Here is a 22,569-nt window from a genome sequence, read left to right on the forward strand (position 1 = left end):
TAGATAGGAAAAAACAGACACCCAACTGACTTTTCAAACAATTAAATATCCCCCTATATATTCATAATTTTGCATTTGTTGCACATTTATGAATTACAGATGGAAGTTCCACACTGCCAGTATAAAGACAAATTGCTTCATCATGTACAGTGCCGAGGTGCGACTCAGCACTGCTCACCTTCGCCCGTTGATCATTTGATGATAGTCCCAATAAATATTAGCTTTTTCCGCGATAAGAAGCGATATTAAATAGGTATTATCATGGTGATTGGATAAATAGACCGCTCAGTGACTTGTGAAGAAAACATTTATAATATCTCTCAAGATTCCCAGGTACGACAGTATTGCACACAGCTGTAGCAGGTATTTACAGTACAAGTCACGTTATCTTATCATACCTCGGTGTTCTGTTGGCTGAAGCTCAAAGACTAAAACATGTTGTGTTTCCTTTAGATAAGAATTCTACATTGTTTATGCTTTGTAATAAGGACCCTTGTTGTGATGTGGTTGTTATATGCTGCTGCCTGTTGGTGAATACACTACAGTCAGTACACTAAAACGCATACAGTAAGCATGTAGAGTATACGTACATACTCTCCAGGAAGGAATGGGAGGCTTCTGAAAATCGGATGGAACTCCTAGCCTCCTGAAAGTTTTGGTAAGTCTCCCAAAGCCGGCCACCACCTGCCTGCAGCCGCCCACTTACCAAGCAAAAGTTGGTGGTCCAGGCAGCCGATGATGTAATTTTTGCTGAATCCCACCATTGTAGCCCAGCCCTCCGCTACGCAAGGCCGGTAATTGCTGCATTTGGTAGCATGAGCCGGTACCATGACAACTCAGGATCACACATGAGGGGTTATTCAATTACTGCAGGTGTAAAATTATCACTGGAGGGCAATCTAATTAGCCCCTATAAGCCGGCACATGCTGCGGCATATCAGGGATTTTGTTTCACCTGCAAGCAAAATCCCTGATAACAGCCCAATTTTCATCTGAAAAAGGGGCTATTTCACCAGAAAACTCACAGGTTTCACTGAACCTGTGTGTTTACGGGTGTAAATGCACTTTTAACGGACGAGCTAATTAAATAGCTCAACCGCAACACCCGAAGAAACATTGGGTTTTTTACTCCCGATGTCTCTGCAGGGCTAATTGAATATCCCCCATGGTGTGCTTAGGTCTTACTGGCTTACGTTCAGACCCGGAGAGGAGGTCAAAAATGACATATGTTGTAAGACTGTCATTCAACCCCCTTTAAAAATACATAACAATTATTACCTCAGCCAAATAAAGATACATGGCAATTAGCGTTATGTCTAAAGAATGGATACAATTTATTTTTTTAATATTGAATTGAATTATTAAAATGTTAGTATGGCGACGGACAGAAACAACTAAAACAATACCAGACAATGGCTTCCAAACAACAGCCCAATCATTGGTTTTCAACATTCCCCAATCCACGAAACACGTGAGGGTGGGCGGAGTCCAATTTCCCGAATGGAACTATACTGGCATAACACAACTCATTGTGGGACGAGCGCACCCAGCTAATATAAATACCATATTCACAAATAAACATCCGTCCTGTACGACCGTTTTCCCATGTCAGCCTTGTCCATGTCGACCTATAGTGGTCGACCTATACACTGTCGACCTTATCCAGGTTGACCCATTGATCCATAACTCCCTTGTGCGCCTTCGGTGCTCGTAACCAAAGAAGGGGTGTGGCTTCAGAGAAAGGGCGTGGCCTCACTGAGTCCTTCACTGACATCGCGGAGAGGGCAAGGCCTAGCGGGGAGCCCCTCCCCCCCCTCTTATATCACTATAGGGGCGTACCCAGTGGCCCCTCACATGCTGGGCTGCCCCTGGAGACTTGTGCCTGCACTGCCGGTTCCTTCTGAGTTACACAAGCCAGTGGCTGCAGGATAATGTCACACTGCCACACCCAGCTCCTGTCACTGCAGAGGGGCCACCATTTTGGTGTCTCCCCTTCCGGGGGTGACAACTGTGGCACCAATTTCCATCAAATTGTCCTTGGAAAACTATTTAAAAAAACTGTTCGTTACTACGATACGCATGGACAAATCCCTACGCTGAATCCAATATATTAAAAGAGCCCACATGTAATATTGTTACTTATTATAATGGTTTTTTTTTTTCTAGCCCTATATAAGTTGTGATTTATAGCTAAAAAAAATCACATGAAAAAGTTCATCTCTTTGTTATAAAAAAATATATATAAAATGTTACATCCCTCTCTGGACATCTGCAATGTCGGTAAGTATGGAAAAAAATAAAAAAAGTAATTACTTTCTCGCACTAAGCTCCGCTGCTCTTACAATGTAGAGTCGCATGTCCGTGTCATTCAGTCATACATCACTAGTTTATGGCGCTGCTCTAGAACATCAGATCCCCAGTGTTTGTGCAAGTGTGGAAGCGATTAGGCCGGGATAGCTGTCACGCACATCTCAGTGTTGTTGGTCAGGTATAGTGTGTGACAGCTGAAACATTAATGTAGTGAGCTTAGGTTACCCGACCAGAGCAATGCCTGTAATCCCTTTCCTTTCCCACAGACACTAGAATATTAGTCGAACACGTTCCCCGCTTTTCTGTCTGCTTCTACTGTTTCCCTGCTTGCTAATATATATCTGGAATGAAGGCGCTGGATTATGTACGCATCTGTATGGTTCCAATTTCCATAGAGAGTGCAGCAAGTGTAGGTCATGATTTTCTGGAGGCTGTTTCCTCTGTGTGTGTGTGTGTGTGTGTGTGTGTGGGTGTGTGAGTGTGTGTATTCTCCAATACACCAGCAGCTTGAAGTGCCTTATTATACAGCCTCTTCCAGCAGCTGAGAGTCCTCTATAAAATGTTCTCCGCACTTGTACAGAATACATACTGGATAAGTGTGATAACATACTGTAGCACTGTTTTATTTGGTATCTAGTGCAGAGGAATGCAAACTTGTGGCTGAAGAACTACAGGTCACAGCACTCCCTCTAACGACAGTAACGCATGGACATGCAACAAAAAAAACTCTTATTGGTAACTGAAATGTTTGTTCAGTATACAGTAGTATAAGAATAATTATATTATCATTTACTGTACAGGATGGATTTATTATAAGCAGCAGATATGCACTGAATATTTCTGCCTCTTATCACTGCTATTCAGGGTGATTTGGGAACTATTTTCGGGACAATTTATTACGCCGACAAGCTGATAAGCAGCTATACTAGCATCTGTTAAACGCTCGACCTTCATCGCTGATGGCATTGGCGACAGTTTGCAGGTTCTGCTGCGGGAGCATTACCGCAAAGACCTTAGGTCACTCATAGCCACTGCGAGAACCGGAGGGATCTGAATGGATCCCCCGCCAAACTACACCAGGTCTCTCCATAGGAAGAAGTGTGCTAACGCCATCTGAAGGTATCTGTAGGAAAGTCAGTATTTAGTTTTCGGAACTGGATAAGTAGCGCAAATCGCAACATTTCCATATATTGTACCGGGATGACTGTGTGCTCCAATATGCTTGAAATTTTAATTATTTTATTGAACAACATTTGGAAGCTGACATTTCCCCCTGATTGATGGGTCTGAAAGGCTTGATAGATAGGTCCATTGGAGCTTGTAATTAGCCATGAACTGTATTATAACAATGGCCACTGTGCAATACGGCTACAAGAGTCTGAGAGGCTCTGAAATGCACAACTGACGGCACACTGTCGTATCATCATGTACAGGGGCACTAAGGAGATCCGAGTTAGGGAACACACAATTTATGGGGGTGATTCAGAGATGAACGTAGATCACTGCATACGCAGCAAGATCTGCGTCCATCTCCTCACATGCTGGGGGTGTGACGCCACCTTACGATGCATCCGCAATTTAATTGTGGATGCATCGAATTAAGGTCGACCCCTCGCTGTCAGGCGGTCTGCGCCATTTTTAGAATCAGAGCGTCTGACGTCATGCAGCTGCCTCGAAAATGCTCTCGCCGCGCCCGCAAAGTGCTGCGTCGCCACCCCCCCCCAACACCCACCGTTTCAATCACCTGCGGCCGCCAGGTGCACGCACGGTGGCCGGTGCATGTGCACAGACCCGCCGAATGCAGCTGCTGCATACAGACGCGCAGCTGCGTTCGGATCTGAGTGACCCCCATGGTCCCATTTTATTTTAATATTCTACCGGACACATGTTTCAACCATGGCTGCACATGAATCAGTGACATTTATGGGCAGCTAATCTTCATTATGATTATATGAGGCTGTATTTGAACAATGACACAATCTTATTGGTTGGCACTTTATCTCTCTCCAAAGTTTGGTACAGATGGAGCCTCGCTCATCTAGCCTTCTCTGGTGCGCCATGGTGCACCAAGGCTTATTAGCATAAACCTTTCATCTATTGTTCTCAGCTGCAATACAATACAGAGAGAACAATACAGCAGGGGATTAAGTCATTACAGCAGGGGATTAAGTCCGACAGCACTGGTTTACTTAATCCTATTAAAGGGATAGATGAGCAGGGCTCCATCTGTACATCTCCCCCTACAAATCATGGCTTGGTGCCCCACCTATACATGCCAGAACCAGGAAATCGCACAGTTCTGCTGTTAGAACCAAAGGTGGAAAAACAGTATTTACTGTAATATACAGTTTGTAAAAAATATAATTCATCAACTCTTTTTTTACATAAAGTAATTAAAGCTGATTTTTCTTTTTTTTTCAGGAGTTATTTACACTGCAGATGTTCTAGATAAAGAAACCACTAACTCGTATTGGCTTACCGTTTACGCCACCGACCGAGGAGTAGTCCCTCTCTTCTCTACCATAGAGGTTTACATTGAAGTGGAAGATGTCAATGACAACGCACCTCTAACTTCACAGCCCATTTACTACCCCACCGTCACGGAAAATTCCCCTAAAGACGTGTCCATCCTACAGGTCCAAGCTGTAGACCCTGATTCAAATACCAGCGATAAGTTGACCTACAGGATCACGAGTGGGAACCCTCAGAACTTCTTTGCAATTAACGCCAAAACAGGTATGGCTTTACTATTCTAATTTATGCAAATTGTGCTATTGTAGCCCCGCCTCTGGTCCTGCTGTGGAGATAATGACAATGTGCAGCAGGCGGTAGGGCATTGATGCCGCATGTCCTATCATCACATTGCCCGGACTTGCGTCTTGGTCCAAAAGATAGGCAAGTACGGGTGAAATGCATGATTCATTTTCGAAGTAAAAAAAAATAATCAACATTTGTTTGTAAAATTGTGCCTACTTTTCATTTTCTTTTGGATTTTAGGTTTTAAAAAAACGTGGAGGTAACTTTATGATGCAACCAATCACCTAGGAATATGCATGACTATCCTAATTGCACCATCATGCCCCCGACCACTGATATGGGAGGTCTACACTAAAGTTGGGGATTTTATTTAACATACAGTAACTCATGCTCAGTACTGTATTTGGTATCCAGGGTTGCATGCCATCCTCCGGACCTGAGGTTGTATCCCTGGTGATATACTGTAGATGTCACTGAGTTGGCAAGTTCATATCTATATAATAAAATTGACTGCTGATAAAAATGTTGTCATCTTGTTGGAATGTCATAATGTAATGACAATTGGCCTGAGCCCCTCCCACAAAAGATGCTCAGGAGAGAGTGAAAGGACTGGGATAGAAACAGTGAGTAGAAGTAGAAGGAGGGGAGTGGATCAAGTGTTGGTTGGGGCAGAGAGAGAAAATTTGTGGGTGGGGAGGAAGAAGGTGTTAGAGAAAGAGTTGGGGCGGGAGACAGAGATAAAAAAAATGAATAAATGCCAGGCTGCACTGGGCGTTACGCTGCTTGTCTATATAGCAAATCTGATGACTAGTTGCTTGGCCCCGCCCTCTTTTTCTGGCCCCACCCCTTTTTTCTGTCTTCCTCCCCCTGTTGCAGCACCGTTCCGCCCTACACCCTCCCCCCTTCTTCCTGCTGCGCCGTCTCCACCTACCTTCTCTGTCACCACTCCCATGCTCACCCTAGCGGCCAGTACTCCTCTCCTACGGGTGTCCCATCTCCCTCGTAAATTGTTTCATAATGATGCTCAGACCAGTTATTTAACCTAGTTCTAAAGTAAACAAAATATGCTGTAGAAAAAAATAACTTTCAATAATAATGAGATTGATGAAAGTGAGCAGGTTCGATTGAATTCCAGCAGTCTGGGCTTCTCTAATGATGTCTATTCTCCAGGTTTTCTAGTCACCCAATGCCTAGCCTGCTGTTTGCGCTGCGTAAACACTTGATGCTGCTGCTTTGATCTTACAAAGAGTTTTTGATGCTTTACTGCCAAGGCGCCTTTGTAGCAGTAAGGGCAGTGTAAAGGCTCCTGACAGATACGATATTCTCCGCACAAAAGCGATCAACGGATTGAAGTTATTTGAAGTATGTGCATTGTAATCAGTATCACAACACTGTCCTACATTCCGCTTCTACTGCAGATGTCTGCTGGCTCTGGCAAGTCATGATTGTAAAGCAACTGCTTGTTTTACCACTACAGTGTCTGATATAAACGCTCTGTTTAAAAATGATCATATTGTGTATGCCTCACCCCATGGCTATATACTGTGCTTCTACAGGTACGCAAATGTTCTTTCAGGAAAAGCAAAAGAAAAGATGCTTGTTTGGAGAGTTTTAGTCAAGAAAAACACAACATTCCCCCAGCACACCGCCATAAGACAGTATTAAGGGGCTAATTCAGACCTGACCGCTGCTGTGCTTTTTCGCACTGAGGGCGATCAGGTCTGAACTGCGCATGCGCAGGCGTCGCAGTGTGCCGGCGCATGCCAGAGATGGGATCGGCATCTCTGATTGACAGGCAGAGGCGTTCGCTGGGCGGGAGGGGGCGGGCCGGCGGTGTTGGGCCGCTGTTTTGGGGCATGGGCCGGGCAACACAGGGGAGGGCCATGGCGGCTGCGTGACATGCTGGAGCTGCGCTGGTAGGAAGCTACTCTTCAGGTACAAAAGCATTGCCGCCGTGTGATGCTTTTGTACCTGTGCGGGGGGAGGGGGGGGGCAGAGCTAGACATGCGGGGCGTCCCCCCGCATGTCTGTGAAAGTGATCGTACAATCAAGTCTGAATTACCCCCTAAATATAGGTGTTTGCACTCTGTAATAAGTAAGTCCCTACATTGGAACATACATTCGTTTGTTTTAAATATGCATATATGGAAGTACAGTAGCTCACACAGGGCTAGATGTGCCATCGCTTGGAGAGTGATAAAATGAAGAGACAAAAAGTACCGGACAATCAGCTCTTAACTGTCACTTTTCAAACACAGCCTGTGACATGGCAGTTAGGAGCTGATTGGCTAGTGATTTATCTCTCTTCATTTTATCACTCTTAAGCGATGACGCATCTAGCAGTGTTAGTCCTTGTACTGCTATATTAGAGGCTTTTAAGGTACCTGTTGGTAAGTTAGCACTCACTATAAAAAAACAGTTTAATGAATGACCCAGTATAGGGGCTCTCAGGGGTACATTTACTAAAGCCACTAAAACAGAGAATTGGTGATATTGCCCATTTCAACCAATCATATGCTGTTTATAATTTCTTTATTACCTTTTAGAAAATGATAGAAGCTTTATTAAATGTAGCCCTCCTTGTTGAGAGTTAGGGCCACCCTAAGCAGAATGGCTTATAATATATTTGCAAATGTGTGTAACTAAGCTTCTGCCCGTAATTTAGTTTATCTGGCCAATATGGAAGCTGATCTCTATGGGAAGGGTAGCTGCTGTATGTGGGATGTGCGGGGCCATTTCACAGCCAGGTGGAAGGTGCATAGCTTCGTAAAGCAGGAGCCGGGCCACAAAGATGTGATGTAGAGTGAATCCTGTCATCAAGCTGCCCAGATAGCTTTCTAAATGAAGTTGGTTGCAGAAAATGGTAGTGAGATGCTTCCAGGAGACTTACAGGTGCAGATGTAGCCATGCTACAACACGGCTTGCTGCAGAATAGTTGCAGCCTGGCACACCGCGCAGCGTGCCATGATGCAACATACTGCATCGCAGTACGATGAGCATGGCTACATCTGTACCTAGGGGCTAATTCAGATCTGGTCGTAGCGGCTACGATTCGCCAACCTGACATGAAGGAGGACGCCCAACAGACGGGGCTAGTCCGCTCCGCATGTCAGGCTCAACGCCCCCGCACAAGTACAAAAACACTGCACAGCGGCGATGCTTTTGTACTTGACAAGTAGCTCACTACCTGCCCATCTTGTCGCATCCCGGTCTCAGCGGCTGCGTGTGACGTCACGCAGCCGCCGCGCCCCCCCCCCCCCCCAACGATCTGGCATGCCTCCGTTGTCCGGACTGCTCCCCCAAAACGGCAGCCGGACGCCACCGGCCCGCCCAGCGAACGGCGACAGGCAGAGGCGATCGCTGGGATGAGATGGCGATCGCATCTCTGGCATGCGCACTGCGGCACATGCGCATGCGCAGTTCAGACCTGATCGCCCACTGTGCGAAAACACCCAGCAGCGATCAGGTCTGAATTAGCCCCATAGTTCTGGGAGAGCCATCAGAAATGTGCAAGTTCTATGAGATTAGTCGCCTCAAAATGAGTATGGCCACCTCTTCCGGAGGCTCCTAGCGGCCATCCCACTAAATGAAATCCCCCCTCTTCTACTGGAAAAGTTAATTAACCACTACAGAAATAGCTATAAATTAATTACTGCAAAAATATTACTGAGCCATGTATTGCTTTGAGGCGTCTGTCTACATTGTGCCTTTCGGGTAAAAAAAACAACAAAATAATTTTAATTAAGACATATTAATCATTAAACGGATGTATTACTCCGGTAGAAAGTCCCGTTTGGGTTTAACCCATCTGCCGGCGCTCCTCTCTGGAACAGCTGGATCTTAGCAGGCTGCAGGCAGAAAGTAGGTCGCAGGTTGAAGACAGCAATTCCTCTCCTCTGTCATTTTGCTTTCACCTCTGAGCGATTGCACCACCGTGGGGAGTCCTTTGCTCATGTCGTGTAGCGTCATAAGCTTTGAAATAACAAAGCAAACTGGTCTAACGCACAGCAGCGTCCAGTTAGGTGCATGTTCTGTACGTCTCTTTCAGAGGACACCGCTGTGTACGCAGTAATTAGTATCCTGTGTTTGGCACATTTAATCTTTCAATTTTCTGTGAAATGAAAAGAGCACACTGAACACCTGCTATCCGAGTCGGTACATTGATATTGCTTTAGAATGAGCCCTTATTTTAACTTCAGCGTCAATAAAAAAAATAATAATAATGATATTAGGTACAATGTGTACCAGACAGAAGCCACATAGACTCTTTATATTAAATAAATGTATTTACTGCTGTTCAAATGACAGCCTCAGGATACAGCACACAAAAGTTTTGAACGGAACACTGGGCAGTTTTAGCGTTTTGCTTTCTATACTGTATAACGGGAAATGTTATGCCCCTAGGCAAAAACACAGGCATCCTGCAAAGAGGTGGCCTCTTGCTATTATTCAGTCTGGCTAATATGCTAATGAGCCTGACAAGTATGCTAATCACTACCATCTCCCTGCTCTAGGCCAGAATAATAGCGTATTAGAAACAGGGTGGGCAGGAAACGTGTCATAACATTTTCACATATTGGGCGGTATTCAAATGATATATCACGCCCAATCTACTTTCCAAAGTGATCCCCGTTATCGCACATGTCGCGCCCATAGTAATCAGGTTTAGCTGCATATAGGGTTGGGCGCCCTCGCTATCCCAGGGGTAGCGAGCTGAAATGATTATACCACGCCCATCGGCAGAAACAGAACGGATGTGAAGAGAATTGAATACCGCCCATTGAGTGTCCTTCTGAGCCGTCCCTGTCCGCGGTTGATGAAAGTGATGTGGAAGGGAATGGTGCCGAATGGAAGGGGGGAAGGCGTGGTGGGGAAATGTGATGCAGATAAGGGGTCATGACCTCGTGACCATGTTATCATGACCCAGCTCAAGCTACACAATGGCGAGTTTACTGGCATTTTGAGGGTGACGATAACGCGATTTAGCAAAAATTGCATCATCGGACTCCCCGGACCGCCTACGTGAAGACATCTATAGGAAAGGCGATGCTAGCGGGAGACTTACCCACTCTTCCAGGTGGCAGTATGATCTGAACATCTTTTGTGCTTTTATGAACTGAGTTGCCGCCACATGATTGGCTAAATAGATATTTGCATTAATGAACAGGTGTACATAGTAAAGTGGCCACTGTGGGGGAAATGTATCAAGCCACAGAGAGAGATAAAGTATATAAGTTGCCTATAGCAACCAATCACCTGTCATTTATCTAGCACAGTATTTGAAATGACAGTTATGAGCTGATTGATTGCTTTGTCCGTATCATTGCCGTTAATATGCAAGGTGTAAATATACTGTAGTGCAGAGACGTTAATACCGTGGGTCCAGATGACAGCATAGGGTGAACCAGAGGGCATCCTACACCCTCTGATTTTATGGTGAATGCTTCTTACTAATTGCTATACCATTGATGAGCCATTAATTCTGAAACGTGCGTTCTTAGGCACTAGAGAGTAATAGACTCTGTATTTTGGAGTTTGTTATATAAACACACAAATTAATCCGGAGACCCAGTTAATGAGCTTTTATTCAGGCTGTGAATGCTACTTTCTCTCGCAGAACCCAGGAGAGGTCTGTTGTTCTCGGGGACAGATATGACACCAGAGCGTTAGTGGAGGGTAAATAAATTGTGTAATGAAGTTATTAAAGATGACTGAAAGCGATTGTGGACTCGGATCCTCTTATTCCATCTAGCTGGGTTTTAATTCACAAAGAGGCGCAGGAGTCATTCACAGAAATTGTATGTTTGCTGGGGAGAAAAGCTAAATTGCAGCCGCACTCTTACATTTCTTGGTTATTTATTTATTATCCAGCATTCAGCTTTTCCACCCCAGCGCCTCCATAGCCCTGATCATGTCATGTATGTCCACAGCCTTCCCCGAGGACTTTAATTGGCAAACCAACAGCACCGTTATCAACATAGTCAGCTAATTATGCATTTTCTGAATGCTCAGAAAGAACATTTACCTTGCTGTACATATTTGCTCCTTTGAGCAATGGGTTTGCATGTAAATCATTTCAAATTAATGTATTGTATTCAGTTTAGTATATGAATGTTTCCCTATTATGTAGTAGTATTTATAAGTCTCCTATATAATAGACGGGTGTGGCATGCAAGGTCGACAGTAACTATGTCGACCCCTATTGGTCGACAGTAACTAGGTCGACAGGGTCTCTAGGTCGTCATGGCGTAGGTCGACTGGTCAAAAGGCCGACATAAGTTTTTAATGTTTTTTTTTGTGTCATTTTCTCCGTACAGTGACTGGGAACCCCAGTTAGTGCGCTGTGTCCCCATGCATGGCGAGCGAGCATCAGGCAAGGCGCCTCACTGCGCTCGTCACAGGTTACTATTCCCAATCGTAGGTAGCGTGGATCATAAGTGTGAAAAAGGTTAAAAAAATTTTTTGAAAAACTCATGTTGACCTTTTGACCTGTCGACCAAGAACACGTCGACCTACAGGCCCTGTCAACCTAGTTACTGTCGACCAATAGTGGTCAACTTAGTTACTATCGACCTAGTTACTGTCGACCATGTTACTGTCGACCTAGAAGTCGGGGGAGCATTGGAATGTGAAGCTTTATATTAGATTATTTTCAGTCCAGACAAGGACTGATTTATTAATTTATTTATTTATTTATTTATTTATTTATTTATTTATTTATGTTTTGCTAGTCTATTTATAAATGGCTGCTGTTTAGCTGTAGTCTGCTTTAAAAATCAGATTGTAGCCTTTTATGCTTGGATATTGTTAGTGTTATATTTTCTTAAGGTGCATACACACTGGCCGATATATCAGCCGTTCTCTTGAACGGACAATATATCGCAGGTCCGTCAGCCAGTGTGTACGAGCGATATGTCTTTGAACTCTGTCGTTCACAACATATCGCGTTGGCCCCGCAGCACAGCCGACGGACAATATATTGTTAGATATTCTGGCACGTCGGTGTATGTGTGTACAGGTGGTACAGCTGCTGCAGCTGGCAGTGACTGACAGCTGAACTGGGCGGGCATATGTAAATGCCCACCCAGTTCATGATGTCAGTCCCCGATGGATCGGGCAGTGTGTATGCTCAGCACACTGCCCGATTCGGCTTTAGATATATCTGCAGATCAATTGATCTGCAGATATATCTATAGATGTGTACCCAGCATTAGACTAGTAGTGGCTTAACAATCAAATGGAACTCAACAGGAACTGATGACATCATTAAGGCGGGACTGATCTCCCTGAATTGATAGGCTGCAATTTTAAGACCTTTGTTCCATAAACAGGCATATATAATGGGTGCAGGATGTGCAGTGGACACGGGCCTCTGGTTGTAGCGGGCACACACACCGCACACCCTATACCCATATAATTATACTTACTGCTCCAGTGGCCCAGCGCTGGCTGCAGAGCTACAGAAATCACCAGGAAAAATGGCTGCTGCGGCCATTTTCCCAGTGATTTGCCCATGCGCAATAGAGATGTCCCTGGGAACAAGGCACGGGCGCCATGTTCCTGGAGACCTGCGATTGCACAGTAGACTCTGTCACAAAGCCAGAGTCTACTGCACCAATCCTCTCTTAAATCACTCCTGGGTCCATCCCATATTTGCCAACATAAAAATGTTCCCCTCCGGGAGAGTTCCTGGAGGGGAGATGTAACTTATCACTGTGGTGGCATGAGCTTCTTGTCATTAGTCCCCGCCCCCTTACTGCATAGCGAAGCATGAGTCTATGAAGAACGGGCAGTGCCAACATAACCTCATTCTATGAGAATTGTATTACTGCACCCTCTTTGGGAGGGTGACCTTCAGGGAGTCTGTTGGGAGTGTCTACAAATTCAGTAGTCCCCCAAATGTTCTGGGAGATTAGGCAAACATGGTCCATCCTATTATATGGCTGCCTCTACTGTATGTAGGCAATTGACACGCTTAAGAACAAAATGTAGATCATTGTTTTATTCTGGACCAGTTTCGCTGTAGACCTGAGAGTCCTAGTCATCTGATTTCTAAGTGGACGTACTGTTCTTTTCATCTGGATTATAAAATAAAATAACAAATGCAGTAACACCATAAAATATATTCGTGCATGTGTGTGTATAAATGTTATATCAAGCTATCAAGACAACTTAAGTAATAAGGCTCATATCCATTCATGTGTTGCAAATATGTTTCTTTGTTTAAGCATCAAATATTTAAGGAAAGAACGTGGGATAAATTTCACTGCGACTAGTCCATGTAAAACTTCATAGCATAACATGGAGAATCAACAACAAGATCCAAGAAGAGGGAGCATTATCACAATAAAGAGACACTGCACTGTTGTAGCTAAAGAAACAGCGCCACCTACTGTCCCTATCTATAGCTTATTTAATACTTGGCCTACAGCTGTTGTTATACTCCAGCAGTATGCACCTTTGCTGTGCCCAACACAACATTGAGTTTAAGCCACAAAGTACAATTTAAGTGTCTATCTATGCCATATACTTTATTAAACCTCTATCGGCCTAATGTCTGCATACGTCCAAGCACTCCACCTACGAAATAATTGAGATGGACCACTAGATTGACGAATAACCAATTAGGTCAGCTTTTATTCAAGGTTATTGCTATGGTGGCCAGGAAAGGGACGCCCTATTTGAGTAATGCAATGTGTGTAATAACAAACCATGTGTAATAAACCAACTAGGAGGAGGGTCCAAGCTCCAGCCTAACCTCCTATGCAACTGAAAAAGGAGCGGTTCCAACTTAACATCCGGCTTACTGCCGCCCTCTTTTATGGGACAACTACGGGAAGGGTGGTGGCCTGCTGCCTATGCCACCCTGACCAAAACTTGAGGTGTCTGTCAATGTTCCACCACCTAAGGAAAAGGAGAGCCTGCCTGGAGCAGCAGTGCCCCCTATCCTTACGAGGGATCTCATCCATCCTCCATTGACAGCCACAAAGCACCTCAGGGCACAATAAACTCAGTTACAAAAAACGATCCTTATGCCGTCCCACCCGCCACCATCCAACAAGCCGACATACAGCTATCAGGATGGGAGGAAGGGTCAACGACTCCCAGCAAAGAGGCCGTTAGAATAAGTTAGCCCCCTTGACCAATAGGAGACCCACCTGTTACCTCTTCATTTGTGAGACCCAATAGGTCCACTGCCTCACCTGGCAACCCAAGCCACGCCCACATAATGTGCATATACCAGGCAACCATCGACCTAGAGCTTTATGTCACTATGTCCATATAAAATGTCCTCCACTGCCTTACTTTTGCAGACCCATTTTTCCTTGTGCATGGATAATACAACTTAAGATAACGCTAACAGGAAAATACCCCTGAAAAATTATGAGGTGGGCGTGACCTGATGTTATGGTGTCATTAAGTGGGCGGAGCAATGTGCCTAATAATGCATTAAGCAACATTACAACACCTCCGCAGCCACTTTGCCAGCTGGTGAGCGCTCTTCCCGGAGCATAGTATGCCCTTCAAGGAGTCCAGGATGTCTCCCAATAATCAGAGAGTCTCCCAGAAATTTGGGGAAGAGTAAGTAACTATGTATTCGGTTTTCCAAACAATTTTGCACCATAATTCATAAAAAAATTGAAAATGCAGGACAAAATGATCTCATATTTTGCCTTCATTTTCTTTTAAGCGAATAAATTAAATCTGAAATGTAAAAGTCTTTAGTGTAATTATTGCGCACAGTCCTGCAGCTGGAAATAATCACCGAGCTGTAAGAGAAATTGTACCGGCGATGGTGACATGATGCGCACTGGGTATTATCTTTGTAGGTTAATTGCCTCTCACGTAAGCAGACTTTGGGGTTTTGCTTAAAGTTAACAGTCCCTTTACTCAATTCACTGCCATCAGCAGATTTGACTACTTTGCAGTTGGCTGCATCTTTCAGCCCATTTGGATTAGGTAGAACTGTAATCCAAATGCTGACTGCTGTTAAAACTCTACTTTAATGCTTCCCAGTAGCCCAACACACTGACATACTTTATCGCTCACTCCATCCATTTAGACTTAAGACTTATTTAATAGTATTTCACCAGCACATGGGTAAGACTTCCAGAAATTGTACAAACGTTTCATCTTTTAGTGTGCTTTCCCCCGTCAATTTACTAAACAAGGCTTTTTTTTTTTTTTTTGTATACGTGACCTCCTGCAATTCATAGTAAACATATTGTTTTATCTTCTGTATATCGTTTTTTACATTTTTATAGTGTTATTATTTTTTCTATGTCCCAAAAACGTATTGCCACTGTTTTTTACATCAAATTTTTTTTTACTATTTCTATTAGTTCCAAAGCATACGGAATAAAAATATGGAAACAAACTGGCATCAGTTAATAGTGCCAATAAGAACCGAAAGTGGTAGACACCAAAAGTTTAATCCCAAGAAATTTTTGCAACACAACAGACAGAATTACTTAAATAAACAGTACAATAACAACGTTCTAAAGAAAGAAGGAGTAGTACTGTCCGCTTCGGAACATCGCCTTTTCTCAATTATCCACCTTGGTTATCTAAAACTCTATCCCCAGCATTTATCTGGGCAGAGTATAATTACTTATTATTATTATTATTATTATTATTACTACATTTTATTAATAAGGCTCCACAAGTGTTTTGCAGCGCCGTACATACGGCAGACATTAGAACAATACAGGGTACACCGAACTTAACATTACAGTAACTGAAAAACTAAAGCAGAGCACAGGTAACAATTAGCACCACAATTATCAGTACACACTAGAGCTGAGATGTCAGGAAGCAGAGGAGTAATCGCCGTACTACTACTACCAGGCAGCTACCGGAAGAGACGAGCGGGTAACGAGCGAGAGGAGATGCGGGTATAGATGGTCGCTGAGTAGGAGAGAGCTGTAATTGAAGTGCAAGAGAAGTGGGTTGTGAAAACAGGAGGGAAAAGGGTCCTGTCCATGGAACTTACAATCTAGGGGGAGGGGGGCAGACAGGTGACATGAGGCACGAGCAAGCAGATGGTGGCCTGATGGCAGGAAGTAAGCGAGGCAGAGATGGGCATGAGGCAGGGGGTTGGGAGAGCGCCTCAAGACTAGGTTATGCGGCGGAAGGGTACGCTTTTATGACCAGGTGGGTTTTCAGTGCCCGTTTGAAGCTTTTTAAAGCTGCAATCACATGGCAAAACTAGGTTGGCCATTCTAGGAAAAAAACCTCTGCACCTCCGACTTCTCGCACCCTATCACAGTTACCCCATGGTCTACCACAAAAGTGGCTAAAGCGGTCGCAGCAGCGTGCAAGTCTAACTCAGCCCCAAAAAGTGCTGTTGTTGTTTTAAAGCCAGAGCAATACAATGCAAACATTTATATTCTCTCTCCTTTTCTTTATTACTTTTCTACTTAGAAGAACAGCAATGGGGTCTTTAACAGCTGAAAATGCCATATTAGAGGAACCGTTCCAGGCTTAGATAGACTATTTTAAGGGAAAAGGAAGTACCCGTCAAGTAGAACAAATCAGATGGGGCACAGCTGGTCAAGCTGCTATCTGCAGTGCCTGTGTAGGGCTCAGATTGCATTATACCTCAAATTGTCTTCATAAGAACCAATTGCCGTTAGCTGTCACTTCAGCTCGGTCCTGTATCATATTCACCGCAACCTTGGCCGTGTCCTGCTGAAACGTTGAACCAGTAACTTATTATCTCATTTATCCAAGTCCTGCAGTTGCATTCACCCAGCCTTTTAGTCTGCAGATATATATATTGATATATTTTATAATTTAACAAACAGACTGGAGGTCTGAGGTCCAAGTTTCCAGCAGTTATGGAGTAATTCAGCCGTGTCCGGGCTGTTAACAGTCATTGTATTATGGCTCAGATACTGCGCAACGACAGCTCTTCAATCTTCTTCACCATCACATTGCACTGAGAGGTGTAACAAATTTGTCCAGGCTGTCAAGAATAGATTGTTATCGATAAAAACTGAATTTGGGTTACCACCTTGTTTGAGTGACAGCTTCTCCTCAGAAGCCTTTGCTGCGATATGGTAGATCAGTCTTGGGGAATCAGTGGCTGTTGCAGTACTACAAGTCTCAGCATGTCTTGCCAGACTAGGGAGTCTATGTACTAAGCTTCGGGGAGAGATACAGATGGAGCTACGCTCATCTAGGCTTCCTGCTGCACCTAGGTGCACCAAGGTATATTAGCATAAGCCTTTCATCTATTGTTCTCAGCTGCAATACAATACAGAGAGAACAATACAGCAGAGGATTAAGTCATTACAGCAGAGGATTAAGTCAGACTGCCCTGGCTCAGCTAATCCTGTTAAAGGCCAAGATAAAGAGGGCTCCATCTGTAGAGTTGACGGAGATAAAGTACCAGCCAACCAGCTCCTGTCATTTTTCAAACACAGCCTGTAACATGGCAGTAAGGAGCTGTCGTGGACACCCATAGAGGGGGAATCACCTACCTCGCCTGTATACCGGCGGCGGTATGGTAACCCAGTCGGGATCCCGGTGCCGGTATTGTGACAGCCGGGATCCTGAAGAATTGTATGCTCACCGCATACCGTTTTCTCTAACGTCCTAGTGGATGCTGGGGACTCCGTAAGGACCATGGGAATAGACGGGCTCCGCAGGAGACAGGGCACTTTAAGAAAGAATTTGGATACTGGTGTGCTCTGGCTCCTCCCTCTATGTCCCTCCTCCAGACCTCAGTTTGAATCTGTGCCCGGACGAGCTGGGTGCAACTTAGTGAGCTCTCCTGAGCTTGCTAAAAAGAAAGTATTTTGTTAGGTTTTTTTATTTTCAGAGAGATCTGCTGGCAACAGACTCTCTGCTACGTGCGACTGAGGGGAGAGAAGCAGCCCTACTCACTGAAGATAGGTCCTGCTTCTTAGGCTACTGGACACCATTAGCTCCAGAGGGATCGTACACAGGATCGCACCCTTTGTCGTCCGATCCCGGAGCCGCGCCGCCGTCCCCCTCGCAGAGCCGGAAGACAGAAGCCGGTGACAGAAGCAAGAAGACTTCGAAATCGGCGGCAGAAGACTCCAGTCTTCATATGAGGTAGGGCACATCACTGCAGCTGTGCGCCATTGCTCCCACACTAACCCCACATACTCCGGTCACTGTAGGGTGCAGGGCGCAGGGGGGGGGGGGCGCCCTGGGCAGCAATTAGAAACCTCTTGGCAAAAGTGGGCATATATACAGTTGGGCACTGTATATATGCATGGGCCCCCGCCATATTTTTACACAGAAACGCGGGACAGAAGCCCGCCGCTGAGGGGGCGGGGCTTCTTCCTCAGCACTCACCAGCGCCATTTTTTCTCCACAGCTCCGCTGAGAGGAAGAGCTCCCCAGGCTCTCCCCTGCAGAATCACGGTAGAAGAGGGTAAAAAGAGAGGGGGGACACATAAATTTGGCGCAAAAACAGTATATACAGCAGCTACTGGCTTAACACTAAGTTACTGGGTGATTCCTGGGACATATAGCGCTGGGGTGTGTGCTGGCATACTTTCTCTCTGTCTCTCCAAAAGGCCTTGTGGGGGAACTGTCTTCAAAAAGAGCATTCCCTGTGTGTGTGGTGTGTCGGTACGCTTGTGTTGGCATGTTTGACGAGGAAGGCTATGTGGAAGTAGAGCGGGAACAAATGAATGTGGGGTCGCCGCCGACGGCGCCGACACCCGATTGGATGGATATGTGGAAGGTTTTAAATGATAATGTTACTTCCTTGCATAAAAGGTTGGATAAAGCTGAAGCCTTAGGACAGCCGGGATCTCAGCCCATGCCTGATCCTATGTCGCGGAGGCCGTCAGGGTCTCAGAAGCGCCCACTATCCCAAATTGTTGACACAGATATCGACACAGATTCTGACTTCAGTGTCGATGGCGATGATGCAAAGTTACAGCCTAAAATGGCTAAAGCCATCCGTTACATGATTATAGCAATGAAGGATGTGTTGCACATCACAGAGGAAACCCCAGTCCCTGACAAGAGGGTTTATGTGTATGGGGAAAAAAGGCAGGTGGTGGCCTTCCGCCCTTCACATGAGTTAAATGAGTTATGTGAAAAGGCTTGGGAATCTCCAGATTGAAAACTGCAGATTTCCAAACGGATGCTTATGGCGTATCCTTTCCCGCCAACGGACATGTTACGCTGGGAATCTTCCCCTAGGGTAGACAAAGCTTTAACATGCTTATCTAAGTGGGTAGCCCTGCCGTCACAGGATACAGCCACCCTAAAAGATGCTGCGGATAGAAAGCAGGAGGGTACCCTGAAGTCCATTTATACACATTCAGGTACCTTACTCAGGCCGGCGATTGCGTCGGCCTGGATGTGTAGTGCTGTAGCAGCATGGACGGATACCTTATCTGAGGAACTTGATACCTTGGACAAGGATACTATATTACTGACCCTGGGGCATATAAAAGACGCTGTCCTATATATGAGAAATGCTCAAAGAGACATTAGCCTACTGGGCTCTAGAATAATGCAATGTCGATTTCTGCCAGAAGGGTCCTGTGGACTCGGCAATGGACAGGAGATGCCGACTCAAAAAGACACATGGAGGTTTTACCTTACAAGGGTGAGGAGTTGTTTGGGGAGGGTCTCTTGGACCTGGTCTCCACAGCTACGGCTGGAAAGTCAAATTTTTTGCCATATGTTCCCTCACAACCTAAGAAAGCACCGTATTACCAAATGCAGTCCTTTTGATCACAAAAAGGCAAGAAAGTCCGAGGTGCGTCCTTTCTTACCAGAGGCAGGGGTAGAGGAAAGAAGCTGCACAATACAGCTAGTTCCCAGGAACAGAAGTCCTCCCCGGCTTCCACTAAATCTACCGCATGACGCTGGGGCTCCACAGGCGGAGCTAGGCCCGGTGGGGGCGCGTCTCCAAAATTTCAGCCACGAGTGGGTTCACTCCCAGGTGGATCCCTGGGCTATAGAGATTGTGTCTCAGGGATACAAGCTGGAATTCGAAGAGATGCCCCCCCACCGTTACCTCAAATCGGCCCTGCCAGCTTCCCCATTAGAGAGGGAAATAGTGTTAGCTGCAATTCACAAATTGTATCTTCAGCAGGTGGTGGTCAAGGTTCCCCTCCTTCAACAAGGAAAGGGTTACTATTCGACCATGTTTGTGGTACCGAAACCGGACGGTTCGGTCAGACCCATATTGAATTTAAAATCCCTGAACATATACCTGAAAAGGTTCAAGTTCAAGATGGAATCGCTCAGAGCGGTCATCGCAAGCCTGGAAGGGGGGGATTTTATGGTGTCTCTGGACATAAAGGATGCTTACCTTCATGTCCCCATTTATCCACCTCATCAGGAGTACCTCAAATTTGTGGTACAGGATTGTCATTACCAATTCCAGACGTTGCCGTTTGGTCTCTCTACGTCACCGAGAATATTTACCAAGGTAATGGCGGAAATGATGGTGCTCCTGCGACGGCAAGAAGTCACAATTATCCCATACTTGGACGATCTCATAAAGGCGAGGTCCAGAGAGCAGTTGCTGATCAGCGTAGCACGCTCTCGGGAAGTGTTGCAACAGCACGGCTGGATTCTAAATATTCCAAAGTCGCAGTTGATTCCTACGACTCGTCTGCCCTTCCTGGGCATGATTCTGGACACAGGCCAGAAGAGGGTTTATCTCCCGATGGAGAAGGCTCAGGAGCTCATGACACTGGTCAGAGACCTATTAAAACCAAAACAGGTGTCGGTGCATCAATGCACGCGAGTCCTGGGAAAGATGGTGGCATCATATGAGGCCATTCCTTTCGGCAGGTTCCATGCGAGGACCTTTCAATGGGATCTGTTGGACAAGTGGTCCGGATCACATCTAAAAATGCATCGGCTGATCACCCTATCCCACAGGGCCAGGGTGTCTCTCCTGTGGTGGCTGCAGGGTACTCACCTTCTCGAGGGCCGCAGATTCGGCATTCAGGACTGGGTCCTGGTGACCACGGACGCAAGCCTCCGAGGGTGGGGAGCAGTCACACAGGGAAGAAATTTCCAAGGGCTGTGGTCAAGTCAGGAGACTTGCCTTCACATCAATATCCTGGAACTAAGGGCCATATGCAACGCCCTACGTCAAGCGGAGACCCTGCTTCGCGACCAATCGGTGCTGATTCAGTCAGACAACATCACCGCAGTGGCTCATGTAAACCGCCAAGGCGGCACAAGGAGCAGGGTGGCGATGGCGGAAGCCACCAGAATTCTTCGCTGGGCGGAGAATCACGTAAGAGCACTGTCAGCAGTGTTCATTCCGGGAGTGGACAACTGGGAAGCAGACTTCCTCAGCAGGCACGACCTCCACCCGGGAGAGTGGGGACTTCATCAAGAAGTCTTCGCGCAGATTGCAGGTCGGTGGGAACTGCCACAAGTAGACATGATGGCATCACGCCGCAACAAAAAGCTACAGAGGTATTGCGCCAGGTCAAGAGACCCTCAGGCGATAGCTGTAGACGCACTAGTGACACCGTGGGTGTTCCATTCGGTCTATGTATTTCCTCCTCTTCCTCTCATAACCAAGGTGCTGAGAATCATAAGAAGAAGAGGAGTGAGAACAATACTCATTGTTCCGGATTGGCCAAGAAGGACTTGGTATCCAGAGTTGCAAGAAATGCTCACAGAGGACCTTTGGCCTCTGCCTCTAAGACAGGACTTGTTGCAACAGGGGCCCTGTCTGTTCCAATACTTACCGCGGCTGCGTTTGACGGCATGGCGGTTGAACGCCGGATCTTAGCAGAAAAAGGCATTCCGGATGAGGTTATTCCTACGCTGATAAAGGCTAGGAAGGACATGACGGCTAAACATTATCACCGTATATGGCGAAAATATGTTGCTTGGTGTGAGGCCAGGAATGCCCCTACGGAGAAATTCCAGCTGGGCCGTTTCCTTCACTTCCTACAGTCGGGAGTGTCTTTGGGCCTAAAATTGGGTTCCATTAAGGTCCAGATTTCGGCCCTATCCATTTTCTTTCAAAAAGAACTGGCTTCTCTACCTGAAGTTCAGACGTTTGTAAAGGGAGTGCTGCATATTCAGCCCCCTTTTGTGCCTCCAGTGGTACCTTGGGATCTTAACGTGGTGTTGAGTTTCCTAAAGTCACACTGGTTTGAGCCACTTAAGACCGTGGAGTTAAAATTTCTCACGTGGAAGGTGGTCATGCTATTAGCCTTGGCTTCAGCTAGGCGTGTGTCAGAATTAGCGGTTTTGTCACATAAAAGTCCCTATCTGGTTTTCCATATGGACAGGGCAGAATTGCGGACCCGTCCGCATTTTCTGCCAAAGGTGGTGTCATCTTTTCATATGAACCAACCTATTGTGGTGCCTGTGGCTACTCGTGACTTGGAGGATTCTGAGTTACTTGATGTGGTCAGGGCTTTGAAAGTTTATGTAGCCAGAACGGCTAGGGTCAGGAAAACAGAGTCTTTGTTTATCCTGTATGCTTCCAACAAGCTTGGTGCTCCTGCTTCAAAGCAAACT

General features: G+C 45.8%; 1 protein-coding gene across 7 annotated transcripts in view; it reads left to right on the forward strand.

Annotated features, from left to right (window-relative positions):
* Positions 1-22,569, forward strand: part of FAT3 (FAT atypical cadherin 3) — a 781,930-nt gene that overhangs the window by 353,999 nt on the left and 405,362 nt on the right. For 6 of the 7 annotated variants that reach the window (XM_063951418.1, XM_063951420.1, XM_063951422.1 and 3 more), the window contains one exon: positions 4,732-5,046. In XM_063951418.1, the coding sequence (XP_063807488.1) occupies positions 4,732-5,046 (315 nt within the window). Of the gene's footprint in view, positions 1-4,731; positions 5,047-5,307; positions 5,474-22,569 lie in introns of those variants that run through there. The other variant, XM_063951425.1, reaches the window with a different exon arrangement.

The sequence above is a fragment of the Pseudophryne corroboree genome, chromosome 2 (assembly GCF_028390025.1).
Source record: "Pseudophryne corroboree isolate aPseCor3 chromosome 2, aPseCor3.hap2, whole genome shotgun sequence".
Lineage (NCBI taxonomy): Eukaryota > Metazoa > Chordata > Amphibia > Anura > Myobatrachidae > Pseudophryne > Pseudophryne corroboree.